Consider the following 27,517-nt stretch of genomic DNA (forward strand, 5'->3'; position numbering starts at 1 on the left):
AAGAACACTTTTTATAACCTTTTTTTTGTATCTCACAAGTAGTACCATAAATGTTCTGTTCTGTTTTACTCATTTTAAATAGTAACTGCATGTGAGGAAACAAAACATCATTTTTGAAGTATAAAATTACCATTTTACAAAGAAAATAAACATGGCTAATATTTTTTCAAAAATTTAAATTTTTTGAAATATGTCATTTCCTCCCCCACCAAAAGATAAGAACCATACGGCAAATGTGATAGGTTTGTTATGGCTTCAGTTCTCCTTTGACATAGAACTTCAATAGTAGGATACTAGCAAGCATGAAACAAGATGTCTTGAATATCATGTGTCATTATTGGGCTGGCACTGTTCTACCTTTGCCATCCCTATAGGGGTCATGCTCAGGCCAACATAAAAGGAGAGACAATCTGGAACAGGAATGCCTCAGCTAAGTTTCTCCAGCCATACCCACATGGGAGGGACAGCCCTAGACAAATCTGCATATGCATGAGTGAGCTCAGTCAGCATCCCAGGCAACCCAACCAAACCCAACCTGGCTCAGGTGAATCCCTAGTCAACCCACAAACATGTGAACGATAATAACCAGCAAATAACTAATATATCAAGGAAGTATGTATTCTTTTTTTAATATTTATTTTTTAGTTGTAGGTAGATGCAATACCTTTATTTTATTTTTATGTGGTGCTGAGGATCAAACCCAGTACATCATACATGCTAGCTGAGAGTTCTACCACTGAGTCACAACCCCAGCCCAAGTCTGTATTCTTGACAAAAAAGATCAGCAATAACTTTAAGCCAGTTTTACTGTAAAAATTATTGAGTTATTAAATCTGATATCTTTACTGTTGATTTCATTAGTTTCTGAAGTCTCATATGCTCAATAATTTGGTTCTACACAACTAATAATAGACCAAATAATATTGCTTATCAAGAAGCTGAAAGGCATATAGATTGAATGCAGAGTCTATGTCATTCCTAGTGGTGTTGTTAATTCTGCCCTTCTTTCTGCCAGCCCAGAAAGTATTTTTCCCAGCTTTATTGAAGTACAATTGACATAGAATAAACTGTACATATTGTGGTATACCAATTGATAAGTTTAACAGGTGTATACACCCAAAGCATCATCATCACAATCAAAACAGCAGCCATATTCATCATCTTCAGAAGTTCCTCCTGCCTACTAGGCAAGGAACTACCTTATCATCCAGCTAGGCCACCCCTCAGTATTTATTCTCAATAATTAAAGTTCGTACCAAGAGTGGTGTCACACACCAGTAATCCAGCAACTCAGGAGTTGACACAGGACAACTGCAAGTTCAAGACCAGCCTCATCAACCTACCAAGGCCCTTAGCAATTTAGCAAGCCCTGTCTCAACGTTAAGTTAAAAAAAAATTAAAAACCAGGCTGGAGGGTGCTGGGATGTAGCTCAGTAACAAAGTGACTTTGGGTTCAATACCCAGTGCCAAAAAAAAAAAAAAAAAAAACAGAAAGAAAGAAATAATTAAAGTCAGCATACGACTATAGTAATATATGCATATCTATGGTTATAGCAGCATAATTCACAATAGCCAAACTACAGAACCAACCTGGGTGTCCATCAATAGATGAATGGATAAAGAAATGGATAAAGAAAATGTGGTATATATATACAACGGAGTTTTATTCATCTATAAAAAGAATGAAATTATATCATTAAAAGAAAAATAAATGGAATTTGAGATCTTTAATATTATATAAAATAAGCCAAACTCAGAAGGTCAAGGCTCATATGTTTTCTCTCATATGTGAAAGCTAGAGAGTAAATAGGAAAAGAAAGATTAGTGGGAATGGGGTGGGAGGTGAAGGGGAATCTCATAAAAATCAAAAAGAGATTAGCAGAACAGAGGAACGGGACCTGAGGGTGGGAGGAGGGAAAGGGGGATCAGGGGAGTGATATTAGCCAAATTATAGTGTTATATTGTATGTATGTATGAATATATAATAAATCTCACCATTGTGTATAATTATAATGCTCCAATAAAAAAAGTGGGAACAAAAAGTTTCCTCATATCCCTATGTAATTCCAGCCCCGTGGACCTTATCACACCACTAAAGCAACCACTCATGCATTTTAATATTATTCTAATATTACTTTAATATTGTTAACTCTGAATCAATTCTAATATTATCAAGCCTCTGGGCTTGTGGCATAGCTCTCAAGTCTCCAATGCTAGTGAGTCATGACTCTTCAGTTAAAAAGAATCATTTCGGGTGCTTTATTCTAACAAGAGAGGTCAATTTCTGGGTACTCCACTAAGTATGTTTATTAAACATCACCAGTTTGCAACTTCCAGGGTTGAATTTCTCCAATGGTGTTTTTATTAAAAACATAAAATAGTTTGTAAGTGTCTTTTAGTGAAGTTAAGCATGACTATCGAGATCTTAATCATAAATTTAGTGCTTTACAATTTAGATCCAATTTTTTGCCTTTTAGTAAACACAGTTTGCTATTATCAAAAACGTGTATAAATTCCAGCTTCAGTAATTACAAAGTATGTGACTTTAACAATTTATTCTGTCTTTATAAGCTTCAATTTCCATAGATTAGAAATAAAAACATCTGGGGCTGGGGTTGTAGCTCAGTGGTAGAGTGCCTGCCTCACATGCATGAGGCACTGGGTTCGATCCTCAGCACCACATAAATAAATAAAATAAAGGTATTGTGTCCATCTACAACTAAAAAAATATTTAAAAACACCATCTGATTGCAGTATAGAAATTAAATAAATCCCTTTATTTAGTGGAGTACCTCCCTTTCCCATTCAAATGTAGTAACGGGTTCCTTGTTGTTTGCTAAATGTCAATTCTTTTCCATTTCCCTTTTTGTGGGATGTCTTTTTCTGAAGTTCATCATTCTACCTCAGAAGATAATATAAAAACTAAATTAATTTAAAAGTCTCATTTAGGGGAACTGGGGCTTGTCAACCTGGGTGGGGCCAAAAGTTGTGTCTAGCTTAAAACTGAAAATCTTTTTATAAAGTGAACATAAAACACAATGACCAGGGAGTCATTTCAGAGTGAAAGTAGGAATTAAAGAATAAAATGATATTACAAGTATTTGTATTTTATTTTTGACTGATTTTATTATGATGATGAACTTATAAAATTTATTTTTCCAAAACTATTTTGAAAGTTAAGAGTTATTTCTTTAAAATAATATATATTGTGTCTATATGCTACTGAAAAATAAAATCATTTTACTGGAAAATTGAAATAATGATATCTATTTTTAATGATATCTATTTTTATAGATATAATGATATCTATATTTAAGTCATGTGTATAGTCATAAGTATCTCATACAAAGTTGCTGGTATTATTCAGAAAATAGTCTCTTTTTCTATGTAGTATTTTTTAAACATTTATGTCTACATTTTCTATGTAGTATTATTCATTTTAGTTTTTTTCATAAAATTGCCTATAATTTTCCTCAGTGGTACATTTTATGGTTAATAAATTTGAAATTGCTAATATCTTAATTAACTCCTCACTATAAGCCATAAAAATCTTAATGGATAAAAACTCTCATGGTTGCTGAAATAATTGTAAACATAAAGCAAATTCTGCTAAACAAAACATACTCTCAATCCCCTTCTCTAATTTTGCTGTGTTGAAAATATTCTTAATTCTATTTATTGGTATGGGAAAGTGTAACTATTTCAGTCTAAATACTTCACAGATCCTCTCATTTCACCTTATTGAGTGTAACTACTTTCAAAAATATTTTCACCATACAATAATTTATCCAAAAAAGGCATCTGTAGGATTATTAAGTAGTGTGCCAAAGTTAGATGCTGCAAAAGTCAGTACTGAATATAAATTTATCTAATTAAAAACAGAAATTCCATCAAAATATTCTTTCAAGTTCAAACATTACAAATAAAAATGAAAGAATTTTAAAATTAAGCCTAGTACACAAATTAAGCTCTCATTATTTAACATTTTTTTAATTACAGCTTTATAATTACACCTAGCTGTTGGGTTCATCCATACAAAATCATATACACATGGAATTCAATTTCAGTTCACAACCCCCTGCCTTTTCCTGCTCTCTTTTCCCTCATGTCCTCCCTCTCCTCCCCATTCTCCCTTATCTATTCTGCTAGACTTCTTTTCGCTCATCTATTTATTTATATGTGATTGGTTCTTTTTACTTATACATAAAGGTGAAATTCCCTGTGGAATATATACACATAACATGATTTTTTTTAAAGAATTCATTCTGCACTGCCTCCCTTTTCCTATTCCTCCACTCTTCCTCTTGACCTCCTTCTTCTATACTACTGATCTTCCCTATGTCTTTATGATATCCTATCCTTCCTTCCTCCACTCCTATATTTTACTCCAGCTTCCACATATGAGAGAAAACACTCAACTTTTGAGTTTTTCAACTTATCTTATTTCCCTTAGTATGATGTTCTCCATTTCTATTCATTTATCAGCAAATGCTATAAATTCGTTTTTCTTTATGATTGAGTAGAACTCCATTGTGTATGGATACTGCAATTTCTTAATTCATCTAATGATGGGCACCTGGGTTGATTCCATAAATTAGTGGTTGTGACTTGTGTTGCTATAAACATTGAAGTGGATTATCACTGTGGTATGCTGATTTTAATTATTTGGGGAAAATACCAACAAGTAGGATAACTGGGTCATACGATGGTTTCATCACTAGTCTTTTTGAGGACTCTCCATACTGCTTTCCAGAGTGGTTGTACTAGTCTGCAGTCCTACTAACAATTTACAAGTGTACTTTTCTCCCCGTATCCTCACCAGTAATTATTATTGTTTGTATTCTTGATTATTGCCATGGTGACAGGGGTAAGATGACATTTTAGTGTGGTTTTAATTTGCATTTCCCTGACTGCTAGAGATGATGAACAGGTTTTTTTTTTTTTTCCAAACTATTTGTTGGGCATTTGTGTTTCTTCTTTAGAGAAATATCTGTTTAGCTCTTTTGCCCACATATTGATTGGGTTGTTTGTTTTGGTGTTAAGTTTTTTGAGTTCTTTATATATTCTGGATATTAATCCCCTATTGGAGGAGTAGCTGGCAACAATTTTCTCCCATTGTGTAAGCTCTCTCTTCATATTCATAATCCTTCCTTTGCTGTGCAAAACTTTTTAATTTGATGGCAATGCACTTATTGATTCTTGATTTTATTTCTTGAGTTTCTGGGGTCATGTTAAGGAAGTCAGTGCTAGGACCTAAAAGATAAGAGGGTTAACCCTATGTTTTTTTTTAGCACTTGCAAAGTTTCTGGTCTAATTTCTAAATTTTGATCCATTTTAACTTGACTTTTTTGTGGGGTGAGAGATAGGGGTCTAGATTCATTTTTCTACAGATAGTTATCTACTTTTACCAACTCCATTCTTTTTTAAAAGGTTGTATTTTCTCCAAAATATATTTTTGGCAACTCTGCAGATGGCTGTAAGAATGTGGATTTTTGTCTCTGTGTTTTCCATTCTGTTTCATTGGTCTTCATGTCAACTTTTATGCCAATACCATGCCACTTTTTGTTACTAGGCTCTGTAGTATAATTTCAGATTGGGTAAAGTGATGCCTCCTGCTTCACTTTTCTTGCTCAATATTGCTTTGGCTATTCTAGGTCTCTTAATCATTCAAATGAATTTAAGGATTATTTTTTTCTAATTCTGTGAAGAATATCATAAGTATTTTGATGGGGACTGCATTGAATCTGTATATTGCCTTTTGCAGTATGGCCTATCCAAGAACATGGGGCTCCATCTTCTAAGGTTTCTTCAATTTCTTTCTTCAATGTTCTATAATTTTTATTGTAGAGCTCTTTTGCCTCCTTGGTTAGGTTAATTCTCAAGTACCTTATTTTTTAAGGTTATTGTGAATGTGATGGTTTTCCTTAATCCTTCATCAGCTGAATCACACTATTGGAATCACTATTGGAAAGCTATTGATTTATGGGTGTTGATCTTGTATCCTGCTGCTTTGATAAACTCATTTATAAGCTTTAGAAGCCTTCTGATGTAGTTTTTTGGATCTTCTAAATATACGATCATATTGTTGGCAAACAGAGAGTTTGACTTCTTCTTTTCCTATTTGTATCCCTTTGATTTCTTTCTCTTGCCTGATCATCCTAATGTTTCAAGGACTACATTGAATAGGAGTGGCGAGAGTGAACAGCCTTGTCTTGTTCCTGATTTTAGAGGAAATACTTTTAGTTTTTCTCCTGTCAGTATGATGTGGCTTTGAGTTTGCCAGAAACAGCCTTTATGATGTTGAGGTAAGTTTCATTCCTACCTTCTCCAGATAGGTATGTATTTAACATGAATGGGTGCTAGATGGATTTTCAGTCTTTATATTTATTTTAGGCTGTGAATTTTTGTCCACCATCCTTGTGTTCCTGACCCAGCTGCCAGATAGGTGTATTAGCTCTGAGCTTTCAATCTTCCAGTATTGAGTGGGACAGACTTTGGAGTGCTGATGAATTGTGTAATCCTCTAATAGGGGTAATTGCAGAGTTCTAGGCTAGTTCTAGGCACCTGTCAACGTCTTTTGTCTGCAAAGTTTTGTATAAAGTAATTGCTACACTAAATGTTTAAAAGTTGAATTTTGTAGTATTTTTGCTTATTAAATAATTTGATTAAATATTTTAAGTGACTTTAAACAAAATGAAAGGAAAACAGGCTCACTTAGAAAATATTTATATATTTGACACTTCAATGGTTTACAACATATTAATTCAGAGGCTAAAATATTTCAAAATTCTAAATGATGACTGTTGGGAGTCACCCTGACTCCAAAGACTAACTTCCCCATCCCCCCCCCCCAGAAGATAGGTCCAATGGTGAGCCCTGCTGACTCTCATGATCCTTACCCACCAATCAGAAAGCACCCCATGCCAACTGTCAAACCACCCCTGGCTCTATAAATATGCAGAGCTGATCCTCAATAAACAGGCATTTTCTCTGTCAAAAAGCCTTGTTCGTTCTTTCAATGACAGTCAGTAAAAAGAGGAACTATGTACTGCCATGACAAACTTTTTTGTTTTTGCATTTAATATCATGAATCATACATATAGTGTAATAACTATTTCTTTACATATAAAAATATTTGGTAATTATGCCACTATAGTTCTTATAGTGATTGATAGAATATCACCATTTGAGGAGGAACGAAAAGGAATTATACATTCAACTTACCAATTATAAGAATATTTCCACTTCGTAGATTTAAAATTTTTCATCATTTCTTTTTCTTTTGTTTTCCCCCAGTATTGGAGATTGAACCCAGGGAGGATCTACCACTGAGCTACATTCTTAGCCAATTTTATTTTTTTTTAATTTTATTTTATTTTTGGTACTAGGAATTGAACTCAGGGGCATTCAACCACTGAGCTACATCCTCAGCCCTATTTTGTATTTTATTTAGAGACAGGGTCTCACTGAGTTGCTTAGCAACTCATGGTTGCTGAGGCTGGCTTTGAATGTGCCCTCCCAACATCCTGGGATTACAAGCGTACACCCACCGTGGTAGGCCCTTTTAATCTTTTTAAATTTTGAAAATGGGTCTCACTTATTGCCCAGGCTGGCCTTGAATTTGTGATCCTCTTGCCTCAGCCTCCTGAGTTACTGAGATTATAGATGTGCTCCACTGTACCTGGCTAATTTTTTAAAATTAATATTATCTTTACCATGATACTGTGTTCTACTAAAAAGTATATTTGTCTTGTCACCACAAAATCAATAAAGTTATCTTTAATGATCTTTTAAACTGAATTTACAATAACATTTACAATGACATATAAAACATACAAAATGAAAATGGAAATACTTCACCTTAAACCTATGAATTAGATGCAAAAACCCAAGCATTATTAAAATAAACTAATTTCCCCTGGAAATTTTGATAGCATTAGTACTTTCTCAGTCCTTCTACTTACGAAACAAAATTTTGCTTCATTTTTCCTACATAACAGGAAAACCTGGAATCAAAACTAAACAAAATTTTTGACAATAAAGTAGAATTACTGACTCCTCAGGGGAATAAATTGTGAAATGATTTATCTAAATGAAAGAAGACTGACAAAAAGATATACATTGTATGATTTCATTAATATCACATCAAAATATAGCAAATCTCTAGGGACAGAAAACAGAGTATTAGTTGCTAGGTACTGGAAGGGGTGTGATATTGACCTTGGGGGTAAGGATATGATTCTATATCTTGATTGTGGGAGTGGTGATATAATTGTATATACTTTAGAAAATTCATTGAATGGTATACTTAAAAGGAGTAATATTTATTGCATATAAATTATATAATTACAAACCTTACCCCAAAAAATGAATCAAACTCATTTAGAAAAGTCCAAGACATCTTCTAAAGAATGAATTATCTTCTCATGTACTCTTCTTCAGGAACTTGGTTTTTAAGAGCATGATGATGCTTAGGCAACAGATTTGTATATTCTGGAGGTTTTGAGGGGAGCTGGGGTGGGAGTACCAGGGATTGAACCCAGAGGCATTTAACATCTGAGTCATACCCCCAATCATTTTATTTTTTATAGGGTCTGATTAAGTTGCTGAGGGCCTCACTAAGTTGCTGAGGCTGGCTTTGAACTTGCCATCCTCCTGCCTCAGCCCCCCAAACTGCTGGGATTACAAGCCTGTGCCACCACATCTGGCCTGTATATTCTGATTTTAATGTGGTAGGGATATTGCCTCAGGGTGGACACCCATGATGTATATAAATGTCAACACTTTCTTTCAGTTATATATTCATCATTAAACTTTCTTAAAAATGGAAATTCAATACTTCATTAACAAATTTTTCATTGTTGTAAAGTCATTAATGCCAGGAGTTTTTTGTAAAACTTTTTTTAAATGACAGAAATACAAATATATTCTACATACCTTTCTTGTTAAGCTATAATACCCTATATTTCCTATTGCCTGCACTAACCTATGGCCTGGTGGCTTCATACAGTCTTTGGTATTATTGGTTGGTAGACAGTATACCTGTTGTTCTAGGAAAGTAGGTATAGACATTTTGTATCTGAAAAGAGGATAAAAAATGCATGCTATTACTGCTCATCTTTCAGATTTAAGCACAAATTAAAGAAGTATATTCACCACACAGGCATCTGAGACACTAATAAATAAGCCCCTATTCAAAGCTGTAACAACTAACTGGAGATCCACCAACCCATTTGTGTTCTATTTTAATGCAACAATTAACAATACTTTATTAAAATATGAAAAATCTGGCACAAATTCCAAACTAGATGGGATTACATTGTAATCAGCACGAATCTGAAGATATGATTGCCTCACCAAAATCCAATGATTCACAAGTACAATAAGAGAAAAAAGCAAATATTACATATTAAATATGCTTTAAACATATGTAAAAATTCTAAACATGGGTGGAAGAAATCCAGCAACTTGAACATGTGCCTTTTGCTGAAAGAATGCAAAGATAGTTCAATATTATGAAATATATTGAATCTGTTGAATTTATTATATTAATTGGTTCAGTAAGAAGCAAAGAATTGCTTTGAGAGATGATGAAAAGGCAACTAAAATGTTCAATAAAAAATGCATTACATGGGCTGGGGTTGTGGTTCAGAGAGAGAGCGCTCGCCTAATGAATGAGAGGCCCTGGGTTCTATCCTCAGCACTACATATAAATAAATAAAATAAACGTATTATGTCCACCTACAACCAAAAAAATTTTTAAATACATTATAAAGTCTCTTATAAGGCAGAAATACATAATAAAATATCTCTCAACTAAAAGCCAGAAAATACTAATTAGAAGAGCAGTGAATTACTTCACATTAAAGTTAAGAAGAGGAAGGATTTTCTTTATGACCACCATTTCAAAAAATCTTTTTTATTGGTGCATTATAATATACATAATAGTGGGATTCATTGTGGTGTATTCGTATATGCACACAACACTTTGGTCAATTTCATTCCTCAGGACCTCTCTATTCCCTTCCCTCCTCCCTCCCTCAACCCCTTCTGCTATTCTACTGATGCCCACCATTGTTTAACATCTGTCTTAAAATAGCAAAGCAATTAGACAAAGGGAAAATAAATAGGGATAAAGTTTAAGAGTTGTAAAAATTGGAAACATGAATATAAATTTTTCATTATTTGAGACAAGTATTATTTTTTTCTAAAAAACCCAAGAAACAAACTGTGAATTTGTTACCAAAAAAAAAAAAAAAATAGCAGAAAGTCAGTAAGCTTGGTTTAAAAAAATAATAACATATAGGAGTCAATAGCCTTCCAAGAATCTAATGTGATTAAAGTAGAAAAAGAAATGAAAAAACTATTAGAAAGATAAAGTTGCCAGGAGTAAAATAAACAGGAAATGTATAAGAGTAGTGAGAATGCTCCAAAAAGAAATAAACAAAAGAAATACCTAGCAGTTTATTATATATGAACAGTGAATGTCATAAAAATATCATTTTTCCTATAGGGTATTTTATTAAAAATTACCATCACTATTTTTTTCAACTAGATAATCTGATTCTAAAGTTATTATAGGCTTTTCAATAAATATAATTAGCCAATTAAAATTCTGCAAAAAGATAATGAAATGAGAATTTTAAGTCTGATCATTTAAAGACACACCATGTCCTAAAATTGAAATTATGGTACTGACAAATAAAGGAAAAGATGGATAAGTATAATAGGATAGATAAATTTCAAAATATAATTACAGAAAATATGATGCATAGATATTTTAAATTATCATAGAAAAAATGAATTGGTAGAAAAAAATGGATAAGAATCTATAAAGACTATAGTTTGATACATCAAACTCAATAGATCAGATTATAAAACTTATTAATGGAGGGGGAAAGGAGAATATACAAATATACAAAATGAAATTATAATAGAACACACAAGGTATATTTTAAAAATAGTTGCAGAATAATAAATGCATCTCTAAGTATGACACAAATTCTAGAAATTATGTCAAGAAAATTGATGCATTCATCTACATAAATAAATGTCAAAGGCCCAACCAAAATTGCGGGGGGGGGGGGGGGGGGAGGGGGCGGGAATCAGCAATTCACATTACCAAGAAAGTGGTAGGGTTTTTTGTTGTAGTTGTTTGTTTGTTTGTTTACAATGTGAAGATCTCAAAAACATCAAATATGGAAATGGCAACAATGCAATTAATAAAAGACAATGTGAACACATAATGCTAAAAGAAGAAATTAATCTCTAAATATATTAAATAATGTTCAACCTCACTTACAGGAAGACTGAAATGCTATGCAAATATTTACCATTAATATATTTCAAATAATATTAGGGAAGATAATAATATATTAATAATGATATCAATCAACTACAGATAGAAAAGAGCCACAGGTGTTAAATTCAGTATCCTAAAATCAGAAACCACAGACTTGTTAAGAGAGAATGACAGGGTCATTTTCAGATGATTGAGATGTAGCCCGACACAGGTTATTCCAGAATTAATACAACACCAAAGCTCTTTCTCAGAGACCCTTCTTTTCCATCATTCATGGAATCACAGCAGAAACATTTACTTAGACGTTCAGGTTAAAAGTTTGCCCATTTTTGTCTCATACATTATTCTCACCATTGAATGAATGGCCAGAAACAACATATTTAAGGACAGTCTACTTCTTATCAAACTGGGAATTTGATATTTTGATAACATCTAAATTTCTTATGTGGATCCTTCCTTCTAGGAAATCAAACAGAACACGGTAAGGCTGATAAATGCTCTGGTCTTAACTCTCTTTAGTTCAATAACTAGAATAAAAAACTCATTTGAAGTGACAAATACAATAAGGACATCTGTCTAAAAGGTTTAATAGAACAAAAGAAAACCTGAAAAAAAAAGAGCTTTGGATTAGATTTGAGAGTCGGAGAGCTAAGTACACTTATTTCTTCCCGTAAACTCATTGTAGGGAAAAGATAAGTGAATTCTGTTAAGAGACGTTAACTTGGGAGGAGAGGGGAGGGGAGGGGGGATAGTAGGGGATAGGAAAGGTAGCAGAATACAACAGTCATTAATATGCCATTATGTAATAATGTGAGTATGTAACAGTTGTGATTCTGCAATCTGTATTTGGGGTAAAAATGGGAGTTCAAAACCCAATTGAGTCTAAGGTATGAAAGATGATATATCATGAGCTCTGTAATGTTTTGAACAATCAATAAAAAAAAAAGAAAAACAAAAAAAAAAAAGAGAGACATTAACTGTACCTGACACTGGACAATATATTTTTCCCTGTGAAAGCAAACTGAAAATAGCTAGAAGAATTTCCCCTATAAGACCCTGACAAGGTAAAAATAAAAAAATGATGTCACTATAATAGCTATGAGAATTAGAATATCTCCACAGAGAGATTGGCTTCACACACACACACACACACACACACACACACACAATCACAAGGAAGTACTAAAGTCAGCAAATTCTAAGCATCAAAATCTCAGAATATGGATTTCTTTATTTTAAAAAATGGACAGTAGATTTTCTTTGATGAGAAAAACTGCTTGGCAGAGTGAATGCATTTAGTAGTTCCAGATTTGAGTCTTAAATACTATTTTAAAACACGCCTTAAATGACAAGTACTTAAAGCATAATATATGAGCAGGAGGAAAAAAACAGCATATTAACTAGAAGTAGCTAAAAACATTAAGGTATGAATCCCTTTTGAAAGACTTAGAAACTAGAAATGATACCACAGATTACCCCAGTCTGTTTATATTTAGTATACTAACATATTTTAGAAGCTGTGTTATAGAATAAGAAAATCACAGGTTATAGTACAAAAATCACAGGCTCGTGTGATGTAGTAAAATTCTGAGCTAGAGTTTTGTCAACTTTAACTTAAAAAGAAGGTGCTTTCTACATACATTTGGAGCTGGGTAGAAACAGATAAAGCATCAGCACAATACAGACTACCCAAGTAGACATACCCAAGATAGTAGTCACTATGATCATTAGAGTTGAATAAAACAAATCAGTTTTGGAACCATATGAAAATGAGGGGTGGAAGCTAGTCTACAATTATTCTTCAAAATAAAATCTAACGGCATACTTTTTAATAATAGGAAGACCAGTGGCCACTGGAGGGAAATAAAGGTGTTTAGTTAATATCCCTGGCCTTCAAGGAACTTGAAAATCCTATGTTTAAGCAAATATTTATTGCATGAAGACTTTGTTCCAAATACATCCTTGAGACATTAGAATACAAAATGAACTAAAAATAGTGGGGGGGGGGCAGGGAGCATGGGAGAAAGGGAGGAACTTGAGATAGGGCGAAGGGAAGGGGCATGGGCGTGGGAAAGATGGTGGAATGAGGTGGGCATCATTACCCTAGGTACATGTATGACTGCATGCATGGTGTGACTCTACTTTATGTACAACCAGAGACATGAAAAATTGTGCTCTACTTGTGTACTATGAATTGAAATGCATTCTGCTGTCATATATAACAAATTAGAATAAATAAATTGATTAAAATTTAAAAAGAAAAAAAACACACACACACAAAAGGAGTTTCAAAGAGCTCCTCATTGGAAGATGGAAGACTATAACGGCAGCACATGTAAGAGCTAATGCTTGGGATGAACAAAGTTGTGTGAAAACACGGAGGAAATGTCACCCAACTTTACTTGGAGCCTCATAGAAGGGAACTTTCTAGAACAAAAGGCATCTGAAGAACAAAAGCCATCTTTCTCTCAAGGTAACATGGAGTCCCAGAGGCATGAATGGACAGGAGATTTAGAATGAATATGTCCGCCACCTTGGAATCATCTTGGGGTCAGATGACAGTAAGAACTGTGGACTTTATCCAACAGGCAGCAGGGAGTCAATACATAATTTTAAGCAGGAAAGTTACATGACTCACTTTTCATATTGCTTCTAACAGAAATCACTCTCCAGACAATGGAAACTGATGGTGTGGGAGTGTCAGAAAGGACCAATGGCTCTCAGGGTCTAGTTAGAGTTGGCTTGCATTTGTGCAGATAAGAAAGAAAGGATCCAAATTAAAGTAGAAGCAATGAAGATCCAAATTAGGGCATTTCTGCCTCAAAATATCAAGGATTTGATAACCAATAAAATGTGTGGGCAGTCAAAGACGGATTCATATTTCTAGCTTGAAGAATTGGGTGGGTGCTGATGCCACGGGCCAGAAAGAAAAAAAAAAAAAGACAAACAGGTTTGATAGGCTAGAAGAGATTATTTGTTCATCTGGATACATGTGAATTTTGAAAGGTTAAGAGAGATAGATAGCTGCATTAACAACTATGAAAGAAAGCAAAATACATCTTCTAGAGAACTTATAAACCAAGAACTATATTTGACTGTTTAAATTACTGAGAAAGCTCTTCATTTGCTTCAGTTGCTAAATTTGGACTACACTGTAGGTAAAGTTGAAGAATCATCTATTTTGTTTGTAGGCTTCACTAAACCAAAAATGGATTAAAACTTAGTATTTAGATGATATCAGCAATCACACACTGCCAGGGTGAACTTTATTTTCTTTGCAGCAGTTGTAATTCCATGCCTTTTGCTGGTGGCATTTCTCCTATCAACTTGTAGGACAGCCTCAATTCTAGGACAGCCTCAATTCTTTTTCTTCACCACAGAACCTAATTATATGGTAAAATGCAGGGGTGAAAAGCCCTGGAGAAGAAAGGCAGTCAGCTATGTGATGAGAAATCAATATTTTCCTAAGAGAAAATTAACTCCCCGGCAAAAAAATAGACATTCCTAAGAAAATGAACACAACAATTCCACTGCATTGTATGGGACTCATGTCCATGTATAAGTAATATTAGAGGAGTTGGTAAGCAGAAACAACCTAACTCTCTAGGCCAACATTTCTTCTGTATTATGTTTAAAAGTATAGAACATGAGAATGTTGAGAGTTTTGACAGTTTTTAAACCAGGCCTAAGTGGCATAATATTTACCATGACAAGGTTGTCTGATGGCTTAATATGACAAATCACTCTGGATTTAAAGACCATCTACAGGGGCTGGGGATGTGGCTCAAGCGGTAGTGCGCTCACCTGGCATGCGTGCGGCCCGGGTTCGATCCTCAGCACCACATACCAACAAAGATGCTGTGTCCGCCGAGAATTAAAAATAAATATTAAAAAAAAAGACCATCTACAAAAGACCCAGAATTGCCAAAGCTATCCTAAGCAAGAACAATGCTGGAGGGATTACAATACCAATTTCAAATTATACCAAAGAGCCACAGTAATGAAAACAGCATGGGACTGGCCTAAAAAACAGACATGAAGATCAATGGAATAGAATAGACGATGCAGAGACAAATCCACCCATCTGATTCTTGAAAAAGTGACTAAAACGATACATTGGGAAAAAGACAGCCTCTTTAACAAATGGTGCTGGGAAAACTGGACATCCATAGATAGAAGATTGAAATTAGATCCCTGTCTCTCACTTTGCACAAGAGTCAATTCAAAATGGATTGAAAACTTAGTTATAAAACCAGAAACTATGCAACAACTCACTGAATAGGACTCTAATGGCTCAGGAAGAAAAACCAAGGATGATAAACTTAGTGATATCAAATTAAAAAGCTTCTGCATGGCAAAGAAAACAATTAACAACATGAAGAAACATGGGAAGAAAAATCATGGGAGAAAACATTTTCCAGCTACTATTCCTACAGAGAATTAATATCCAGAATATATGAAGAACTCAAAAAGCTCAACAACCTAAAAAACAAGTTGCCTATTTAATAAATAGGTGGATAGACTAAACAAACACTTCTTGAAAGAGGAAGTACAAACAGTGGCCAACATTTACATGAGAAAATATTCAACCCCTTTAAACAAATGCAAATCAAAATTATCCTGAGATTCTGTCTCACTCCAGCCACAATGGCAATCATCAAGAATACAAATAACAGCCAGGTATGGTGGTGCAATCCTGTAATCCCAGCAGTTCAGGAGGCTTAGTCAGGAGGATCTGGAGTTCAAAGCCAGCCTCAGCAACAGCATGGCACTAAGCAACTCAGTGAGACCATGTCTCTACATAAAATACAAAATAGGTCTAGGGATGTGGCTCAGTGGTTGAGTGCCCCTGAGTTTGATCCCCAGTACCAATACACACATACACACACACACACACACACACACACACACACACACACCAATAACAATAAATACTGTGAGAACATGGGGAGAAGGAAGCCCCATACACTGTTGACGTGAATGTAAATTAGCACAGCCACTGTGGAAATCAGTATAGATGTTCCTCATAACACTAAAAATGGAGCTACCATATGATACAGGTATTCTATTCCTCAGTATTTATCCGAAAGGGTTCAAGTCAGCATACTTGATAGATACATGCAAACACATGTTTATCACAGCATAAGCCAAGTCATGGAATCAGCCTAGGGGTTTCTCAACAGATGATACAATGGAGTTTTATTCAGCCATAAAGAAGAGAAAAATTATGCCATTTGCAGGAAAATGTATGGAACAGGAGAGCATCATGTTAAGCAAAATAAGCCAGACTCAGAAAGACAGGGACTGTATGTTTTCTCTCATCTGTAGAAGCTAGAGGGCAAAAAAGAAGAAAGTGCTCTCATGAAAGTAGAAGGGTAACGACTGGGGTTAAGAAAGGGGATAAGTGGAAGGGAGGTGGGAAGGACAAGGGGAGGCAATAGAGAGTAAAACTGATTAAATTGTTAGGTGAATGTATGAATATGCCATAATGGTACCCTCCACTCCAAATAATTAACATGCACCATTTTTTTTTCAAAAAAACCTCTTATATCTGCCCTGACAAGTTTCCATTGTCCTTTTGCCTTTACCTTGTTCCCTTCATACACTCTAAAATATGTATTTTCCTTGAAGGTCCTTTTAAGCCTCAATGCCAAATGCTGCAGAAACTGGAACAGGAAATGCAATATTGTTCTTGGTCCTATAATATATAAAACAACTCAAAATTCATTTTCTATATGAAGATGTCCCAGATCATTCCCCCACAGAAATTATTCCTCCCTCACCGCAATGTACACAGCCCTCTGTTGGACCTCCTGAATTGCTCTTACTGGAAATCTAAATTATATTTCATTGTCCCCTTTGATAAAAAAGATAAGCCTGATGTACCCCCAAATCCTAATATACTGACTTTGTATATAGTCAGTTTCCATTAAATAGAGTTGAGGGAATGATAGAATAAAAAATACTTTTCTCCAAAGAAAATGTTCCCCCTCCCAGAAATATGTTGAGTTCTGGATATATCAGACACATGTAACTCTGGGCCGGCCCTCAACATACTTATGCAAAGGGCTTGTGTTCTTTGATGGTTTAATTGGCAAGAAGAGGTCTTATGCCCCGGCCTTTGGTCTGAAGGTAATGCCAAACTCTAATGCCTAGAATTTTGGGCATGATTTCTATTCTTAACGTTAGGTATCCATTTTATCTATATGATGATGTGAACAAAATTATCTGGTGTTATTTTTTAAAGACTAAACAATTTTTTTTTTTTAGTATTTGCGTATCATCAAAGGAACACACTAATTAAGGCATAAATCCAGTTCTTATAAATCAAATACTTTTTTCATTGCAGTAAAGTTATGACAGCCCCTATGGTAAGTCCTTTGTAGGGTAAGAATTCATCTACAAAGTCAAGAGAGTAATAGTAAAATAACAGTATACCTACTTGGAGCAAAGTTTAAATTTAAACAAACAAACATAATTTAGTTTAACACAGCCGATCTTAAAGCAGCAGTGCATAGTGGGAAGTTTCTTAAATCTGAAACATTGTCAGAAGCATGAAAAACAGGAAAAAGTAGTTTCAGATGCGTCCACATGGTTGGCTCAGAAACAATCCTGATTAATACAATTAAAGAGGCAGACACAGTCACCTTGAAGTGCAGGGACCTGCCTTGGGTGCATTTCTTCACAGGTACCACCATCTTTGGACTCCTCATCCAGTGGAATCCAAAGTATCTGTACATAGACAAACAGACCTCCCCAACCTTCCTTAACTGAAAACAGGCTGAGATTAATATTCCAAAAATATTCCTGTATCTCCCATATTTCATCTAGATCAGAGAAAGAAGAATGAATGACAGCACAGCAGACTGAAAATATCCTAGGCTAGGTTTACACATATGCCATCACCAGATGTGAAGGAAAACCCTGCAGTAAGTGGGGCCTTATGTTCCCAAAGATTTCAGACGTAAACTCAGCAGAGCATTCTGCATACTGATTACAGAATGTGTTCAAAAATCTGCTTCATAGAAGAACAAGTGTGAGAGCATTAGGCTTTCCATGATAGTACAACATGCTAGGAGACAGCAAGGGTGGCAGAAAGAATTCTATGACAGCTCTCTAGATTTCCACCTCCTTGTGTGTACACCCTGTGCAATCTCTTCCCTCACTGAGTATGCAGAGAACACGTGGATATGACGAATATAGCAGAGGTTAAGGATGTAATTAAGATTTGTAATGAATTGACTTTGAGTTCATCAAAAGGGAGATTAACTTGAATAGGGATGACTTCTAAAAGAGTCTCTCTTTTAGACACTCCCCATTGGTCTCAAAGAAGTAAGCTGTTCTATTCTATGAGTGTAGGGGGGATGCCATATAGCAAAAATCTGGGGAAAGGCTCTAATGGCTGAGATATTCCCTGGCAGACAGCTGGCAAGAAAACAGGGACATCAATCAAAAACCTGCAACTCTGCCAACAACCACGCAGGGTTGGAAGAAGACCTTGGGCCTCAGATGAGACCACAGTCCCATCTGACAATTTTTATACAGTCTCATGGGAGTCTGTAGATAATACCCATCTGATCCAGGCTTGGCTACCTGACCTACAGAGAAGGTGAGATAATAAACCATGAAGTTTATGAAATTTACTATACAGAAATAGAATACTAATATTGGAACGTAATTCCTAAACATAAAAAAAATAGGAACAATATAGCCTGTAAACAACAAAAAGTCTTCACAAACTTTCACTAGTGGGTGATACCAATGCAGTGCTAGGTAGTTCCCTGAATATACTCATGCAATAGCCTTTTACTCACAGACCTATAGAGCTCATTATTTTTACTGGCTAAACATCTTGGATGACATACTTCAAACCACAACTAGCTAAGACATAGAAAGAACTCTGCTGTCCCACCTTATTCTTTCTTCTTCTTCCTGCATTGGGTACATAATCCTTCCTATGCTTCTAATATTAAGAGATTTATCTACCTTAATAAAAGTACAAAGATGAAAAGAAAAACTATCATGGCTTCTGTAAATGTGCATTTTAACTTTAACAAATTTCCTCAGACCCTTTCGAAAAGGTTATGCAAGAGTACATAATATATATGCAAAGAGTTTCTAAACTACTATCACTTTGAATATTTTAACTGGCATTTCCTTGATGTAGTACATTGGGTTACAAACTTTCTTTAAAACTTAAATCTTGTCTTAGTAACCCCAAAGGAGAAGAAGGCTAAATTTTGATATGGCCAGGAAATGTAGGCTAATGCACCATTATGCTTGAAAATGGACACTTTCTTCTGAAAGTTTAATATCCTCCAAAAAAGAAAAATGTGGGTTTTTTCTCAAAAAGTATCCTATGACAAAGATTTGTACTAAAGAACTATTTTTTTCAAATATGTACTTATATGTTTTATTATTATACTTTCCCTTCATATAGATTAATACTTACAAAAGTGTACTCTTTAAAAATTTTTTTCATGTGTCAAACGTGTGTGTGTGTGTGTTTTAGAGTGTTTCAAGTGAGAAGTGTTGTTTCACGTAATGTATTGGATAAATTCATTGGGTTTACTTTCTCCCCCCTACATGGGGAAATATTCAACATTTAAAAGATTCTTAGTTTCTTAGTTTTTCTGTGACATTATACTTCAATTAAACACAAACTAGAAGAACATATGTTAGTGACAATGTTACATATAAAATATTTATGTTTTCCAATAATATTAACAAATTGTATTATATATCAGGGAAAAATAGTTTTATGTAATGTTTCACAATTGTCTTTCAATCCTAAAAGCTTACTTCATAAATATTAAAAGGAAAGAATATCCTATTATGTAAATCCACAAAGTGTCACTAGGTGATAAGATATATTAACTTCTTTTATGTTGCTCTGTGATACTATCTCAACTGATAAATTAGAAAGATTATATTACAGGCTTTAATATAATCATATGTTTATTTTTCCTGGGAGGATTTTTAGATGATGTCTTAAATTGTTTTATTATTTTCCATTTGATAGTAAATCAATAAAGCTAATAATAATACTACACACTGGTTAGGTTAGCCAGGAATATTGTTTGCTCTCTTAAATTTTTCATTAAAAGTGTACAAAATAAGATTTTAAAAAGAAATAAGCATGATTATAAAATGTACCTCATAAATAAAGCAGGAAGTAGACCAAGTCAACACAATCTATATTGAGCATGAAGAGAGTTTAAAATTTGCAAATAGTTTTATCTGACAAAAACAAAAGAACTGCTACTTAAAAATCAAGAGAAAAAGAATAATCATAGTAAAAGAGCTTCATAGATAGTAACCATACATAATAAAATCATGTCAATAAGAAAAGATGTCATAATTAGATAAACTAAATATCTAGCTGGAGAAATGATATGCCCATGATTCTAGATATAGCAAAATGTGTGGCTAAAAATTTGCTTAAGTTCTTTTCTCTAAGTTTCAGATTATTCAAGTCATCCTGCAATTAAAAAAAATACAAATGAGAAAATACTATTATTTTGAGTAGGCTTCTTGGGAGGAGAGATATTCATTAAATGTTGTAAACAAAATCTTGCCAAAATCAACCTTTATTTTTCTCATTACTTTGAAATCTACTTCACTGATTGTTGGATTTCATACAAATTGTGTCCCTCTAGGAATTCTCCAGATTCTATGGAGCACAAACCAAGCCTGGTCTCCTTCCCATAGAGTTTTAGTTTTTTTGTTGTTGTTGTTATGTTAAAGATTGATATGTGATGATGGTCTTCTTAAATAAGGATTTGAAATGCCTGACTTCCTATATATTAACATTAATGCATAGCTAAAATAGAAAAAGAGTGATTCACACATACACACCTCTCTCCCTACATGCCTCCTGTTATCATGTTATAGTGAGAGTCAGAAAGAGGACAAGATATCCACACACTGATGATCTAAAGCCTCTTTCATTAGCAATTGATATCTAAATGTATCTCAGCAGTAATTCCCAGGGCTCTGCTGGGATGATTCAATACACATTGTACTCCATTCAACTTTAAGTGACAATGAGATAGGCAATTATCATTTTCTAATTACCTCATTTTCTTGAGATGCATTCAGGATCAATGTTCAGAGCCTCTTATTTTTTACAAGTTCAATTTTAAGAACCAATATCCACATAAAATTGATATTTTCTCAGGTTTTAAATAGTAATACATGTAACTGTGCATGGTTAAGGACAGCAGTGATAATATTGGTGGTGCTTGGGTGATGATGGTAGTGGTAGTGGCAAGGTATGTGAACTTTTTCTACAATTCTTTTTATTATTAACTGAAGAAGCAATATATCTAACAGTTTTGCTAACTTCACTCTTACTGTCTGACACAAGTAGAATATAAAAAGAAATGCAATGCATAAATAAACATAAAGATAAAAACACTGGAAGAATTAACCAAATATCCACACCAACCATGATTAGACTGAATGTCAAAAATAAAAACTGAACAAAATCAAAGTGTTTCATTTTTCTCTCACATAAACTTGTCCAACAATTCCAAAAGCATAGAAATCCAAGACTTGCTTCACACCCCAAAGGAGAACGTATCTAGACTACTGGAGTGGAAATGGAATTAGATGCATTCTCTCATATCAGCTCTAAGAAATGCACAGTCCTAGTAAAAACAATGGAACTTGAACCACTAAAAAAAGCTGTTAGAATAAGTGAGTTTAAATGAGTCTTGTATAACAGACCAAAAAAAAAAAAAAGTGTGTGTTTGGGGGGGGGAGAAGCATACAGAAGCTGCACAAGCTAGGAGAAAGGTAGATATAATCGTGGAAGCAACTCAGGGCATTTTTAGGGGTGGTAGTACAGACTCCTGTTTGGGCGCTAAAGCCTACTGGGAAGATTCCCCAGGCTCAAGCTCACAGTTTCAGAAGCCTGGGAAAGAGAGAGGGGACCTGACCGTGGTCCTGAAAGAGAACCACTTGCAGATTCTGAACAGTTTCCAAACATCCACCCAGCATCAGGTCTATTTTTGTTTTCTTTTTCTTTTTCTTTTTCCTACGCCAATTTAAACAAGACAAATACCCAGTAATATTTATCATCAACAAAATGTTGAAACTTTCTCTTATATTCAGATCAGGCTTTATAATATCCAGCTACTCCTTCCTGATTAGTCTCACTCAGTTAAGCCAATTTCAGGATCAAGAGGTATGTTACTCTAGCTAAAAATCAGGAATGAAGCCTCTGACAAACTCACAACATTTAGAAGTCTACAGAAAGCTCACACTTGGCAATCTTGATTCTAGTCTGCACTTCTTAAAACTCAGATGGGAAATCATGTCAAGCTCATAAACCCCTCGGAATGAAGCTCCAGGAAAGAACACTCCAGACTCTCCAACCTCAGGAGCCGTGAAACTCTAGAAAGATAAATTGCACAATATCCCAATTTTCACCTCGTAGAATTATAACCAATTCCCTAACATTGTATCAAAAATGCAAGTCCCACAGGGAATACGGGCGTCGGTGTTTCTTTAGGCTGTTTTTACAGCCTTACCAACCCAGGAAGTCAAAGAGAACCCACTACACCAATCCAAACTGTTAATACTATACTGAATCACCCACCGGAGAGGGGGAAAAAATTCTGCTCACAAAAGACACCTTGCCAAGAACAGAAGGAAATTCATTGTTCTGGTGCAAAAAGAAAGGTGGTAGCGAAAGTATGTAGAAGGAAAAAAAAATCATTCTCCGGAAAATATCATGCAACTCATTTAAGTGTAAGACTTACGTGTTCCGTCAAAACGGGTGGCGATGGTGTCCAGGAAGGTGTTCTGGGGCGCCAGTAATCCTTTCATAACCGGCATTTTTCCAGCGTGGTGTGAAATTCTCCATCAAAGTTTGTCCAGAAGGATGGTAGGGAAGGAAAGTGCCAAGAAGGGAGAAGGGGGACGTGATGACGGCAAGGGAGGGGGGCCTGGCTTGGTGATGGGGCCGATCAAGGGAAGAAGGAGGATGGAAGGAGAGAGAGAGCGAGTTCCAGCCGCTGCTGCCCTCACAAGAGCAGCCCCGCGAGCGCTCTCCGAGCCCGCCCCGCACCTCCAGGCTCAGCCTGGCGCAGGCTCCTTCTCCCGCCCCCTCCACCTCCGCCAGCTGCCGAAACCCCCCCCCACCGTCCCTCCGCGGGCTACTGTGCCAGCCAGGCGCCGCCGCGCGGTGCCTGTCCCCCACCTCGCCCTCCCGGAAAAAGCACGCGACGGTCCAGGGCGCCGCGCCCTGACCTAAGGTTGTAGGGTCGTGGAGGACTGCGCCTGATCTGGGGGAAGCTGCGTCGTTGAGCCTCCGGGTCTCCAAGGGGCGTTAGGAAGCGTGCGCGACTCCCACCCCCCAGGAGCCAGGAAACAAAGACCCCTTTGTTCCCGCTCTGGCCCTCTCCCTGGGAGATGAGTCCCGTGAGTGTACTATTGTTGAAGGGGAGGAGACAGGTCTGGGCAGGTAACAGGCCTCCGCCAGAACTTGGGAGGGGGAGGCCCCCAGTGGTGTCCAAGGGAGCAGAGGCAGCCAAGGACACCCGGCGGGGGGCGGGGGGGTGAGGTGGCCCCCTTCCGGTGCACCTGCCATTTCGAGTTCCCGCGACAGGAGCAGGGCAGCTCCAAGTTAGTCGCGCGCCCCATTTCCTAGTCGCAAGGGTCTTTTTAACCCTGGGAATTGTCCCAAAACTCAGGGGGTTTTCAGTCTCTCCTTGAGCTTCAAAAAGTGGTGTTTCGATCACCTTCCTCCAAATACCATTGGCCTCCCCACCCCATCCCACAGTAAAGGGGGCGGGGGCTTAAATAGACAATGGATGGTTTTTCACTCTTCAGTGAAATGTGAATAAAGCATTTCTAGAAAAGTTTGCTATTTTATTGATTTGCAAGATACCACATAAGTTAAAAAAGTAAGGTTCCCTTGCAAACAGCTTCAATACAAATCCCCTAACCGTTTTCCTCCCCGCCCCTCTCCAATAACAAAGCTGCCCGCCAGACTGACACCTCCAAGAAGAAAGCCTGGCCTAGCTCCAGGAACCGCAGGTGTCTTAGAAAACGAAAGTGGTCTCTCTCTCTGGCTGACGCGGGGACTCCCTCTTTACTAATGTTATGCCTCAAAAAGCCGCCCAAATCTGCAGATCGGCCCTGCGGGAAGTGGAGGGGAATACCCAGAGCTGGATTCAACGGAAAATCTTAAAAAGGAAAAGAGGTGTGAAAGGAAAGTTGAGAACCTATGGATAGAAAAATAAACGTTAGCCCAGGTGCTCAGGCACCCGGAAGGAAAGAAGGGAAAAAGCGAACAGGTGTTTGAGCCTTTGCAAGTAGCAGCTCACATCCCGCAGCCCGAGACTCGGGCAAGGTGGGGGGTGGGAGGTGGGGAGGGAGTTCTTTCTTTGAATTCTTCGGGTTCCTGGGGCGGGGATAAAGGGACCCTGCAGGTTTCGTCACCACTGCCCGGGGCTCCGGGAGGGCGGGGGTGGAGAGAGAAAGAGGCATCCCCCTCTCCCCGCCTCTGGTCCCCCTTTCTGGTGATGCACTTCCTGCGGCCGAGGATTCCCTTTGTGTTGAAATTCAAGATCCGGCAGTGGCGCGCTGCGCGTGGGGCGCGCCTGGGAGGGGCCGGGATTCCTGAGTGGGCGGTCATACCGTGGTGACGCCCTTGACTTGGGGGTCTCTTTCCCAGTAAGCCGCTGTTCCTGGCAGCGGGTCAGTCCCCATTCTCACCGCAATTTTTTTTGTGTGTCCTGTGCCAGCTGTGCTTTGTGGAAACCCGAGCTCCTACGGGTGTCCCCCACGCGGCGAGCTGAGCGCAACTGCGGTGTCTCCTTTGGCTCCCTCTTGGGCGGAGCCAAGGAAAGAAAGATGAGGGAGTCCCTGCTTCTGCTTGGGTGGCGCATCGCGTGCAAGAAAACCCAGCTGCCTCTGTCGGTGTAAAGGCGATAAGTGGCTTGAAGTTCAGCATGAAATTTATTAGTTGTAAGCCACGGCTTGGGCTCATAAAATTTGCACTATAGGTCTGTGTGTGTGTATGTAAAAACTATCCTTGTGGGTCTGATCTATGGTTGCCTAATGCAGGAAACCGCTTTCTATTAACAAGCTACAGAGGGGCTTGAGAATGGGAAAACAAAAGAAAACCTCATTTTCGTGGCAAAAGAAGCCTGGCATTTGTCATTCACTGTCTTAGTCTGTCCTTCAGCCCTCACTGTAAGTTAGGCATGACAAGAGTCCTGCCCTAAATTGAGATTCAAGTCCTGGATCCTAATGTTCCTCTTAAATGTTTGCACCCTGTGTGAGGCCAAACTACTCCACTAAAATACGATGCCCATGGGAATTTAAGCATTCTAAATCCTGTTTGTCACCTTGAAATCGAAGACCAAAAAAGAGTCACCAGGAGAGGCAGGATTTTTCCCTATCAGCTGCCCCAAATCTCATGTCCTTAAAGGAAATCTCCACTGAGTAACTAAAAAAATCCGGACTCATTTTATTACAGACAAAAATCTATTCTCTCAATGGAAGATGTATCAAAGAATTGGGGGTAATATTTTAAAATCTACACATCCTTTTTTAGTATTTTGGGTTTCAAAACGCATTGCCTTGCAATAGTATTCCAAAATTTGATTAAAAATCAATTTTCACTTACTTTGTATGTTTCCACATTTATGAGTATAAGGTACGAGTTCAATTCTATAATTTCTTATACAGAAATACAAGGCACAAGAGAAACAAATATACATTAAAGTCACTTAAGAAATATAAGTCATGGATAAAGCAATTATTATTTTCATTATTTTATTTAATGTTGATTGTCTCCCCAACACTTGATGCTGGGACTGAAAAGGGCTTCAGGACTCCCTGTGACTGCTTGAAAGTTTCTGGTCTACTTCCTGCCTAAAGTATTCAGCTAATGTGTGATACAAAACAGCTGCAAACACCTTATTGATGTACATGTATTTGCCTGTAGGCCTTGAAAATATTCGTAAATTAATTCTAGCAACAAGAATTTTAGCCCTCATAAACATTAAGAATACAAATAAATTAGGGCTGGGGTTGTGGCTCAGAGGTAGAGTGCTCGCCTACCATGCATGAGGCTCTGGGTTCAATCCTCAGCATCACATAAAAATAAAATAATGATATTGTGTCCACCTACAACTAAAAAATAAATATTAAAAAATATTTTTTAAAAAAGAATACGAATAAATGATGGCATGTGGGAGATAAGGATCACTTATATGCCATTAGTGGAATTGTAAATTAATACAACCACTATAAAAATCAATATGGAGTTTCCTCAAAAGACTAGGAATGGAACCACCATATGACCCAGGTATACCACTCCTTGGTATTTACCCCAAATAACAAAAGTCAGCATCCTATAGAGATAAATGCATACTCATGGTTATAACAGCACAATTCACAGCTGCCAAGTTATGCAACCGGCAGAAATATCCCTCAAAAGATACATGAATAAGGAAAATGTGGTATATGTATGCAATGGAGTTTATTTAGCTACAAAGAAGAATGAAATTTTGTCATTTGTGGGAATACAGATGTAACTGGAGAATATAATTTTAAGTGAAATAAGCCAAACTCAGGAAATCAAGGATCTATGTTTTCTCTTTTATGTGGAAGCAAGAGAGAAAAAGGAAAAAATGTGGGGCAAGGAGGGATCTCTTGAAAATAGAAGAGAGACCAATAGTTTAGAAGATGGGGAGAAAATGGAAAAGGGTAGTACAAGGGAATGAAATTGACCAAATTAAGCTGTGTGCATATATGAATATATCACAATTAAACCACTATTATGTATAATTAAAATGTGACAATAATTTTTTTTTAATTTTAGCCCTCAAGATATGGAAAAAAATTCAATTTACATATTGATATAAGAAAACACCTACTCTACTGTGTCAAGTGCTGGTTTTGTCTCTAATACTTATCCCCTTTTTGACCTTCATGTGACTTTGGTAAAGTCATTCAATCTTTGTGGGTTACTATTTTCTTATCTATAAGACTGTGTTAATACTTTCCCTACCTATTTCATTTAAAAAAAATTGTGAAAAGCCTTTGAAACCCGTAATGTGTGCATATGATATAAAGGATTATTATCTATTTCTTTTTATACTCTAATGCATCTAACACAAAGTTGTTTATGCACAATAAATATGGACAACTGATTGTTACATTGTGTGGGTTCTACTTATGTATTAATACCCT

General features: G+C 36.4%; 1 protein-coding gene across 1 annotated transcript in view; it reads right to left on the reverse strand.

The window, feature by feature from the left end:
* The window catches only part of KCNH8 (potassium voltage-gated channel subfamily H member 8), a gene marked incomplete at both ends in the record, with an annotated part of 338,632 nt that extends 315,486 nt beyond the window's left edge, over positions 1 to 23,146 (reverse strand). Inside the window, one exon of the mRNA XM_081287390.1 lies at positions 23,071 to 23,146. Within this exon, the coding sequence (XP_081143516.1) occupies positions 23,071 to 23,146 (76 nt within the window). The remainder of the gene's footprint in view (positions 1 to 23,070) is intronic.
* Positions 23,147 to 27,517: the final 4,371 nt, after the last annotated feature.

Source organism: Spermophilus citellus, assembly GCF_964194105.1.
Source record: "Spermophilus citellus genome assembly, chromosome: 3".
In the NCBI taxonomy this organism is placed as follows: Eukaryota; Metazoa; Chordata; class Mammalia; order Rodentia; family Sciuridae; genus Spermophilus; species Spermophilus citellus.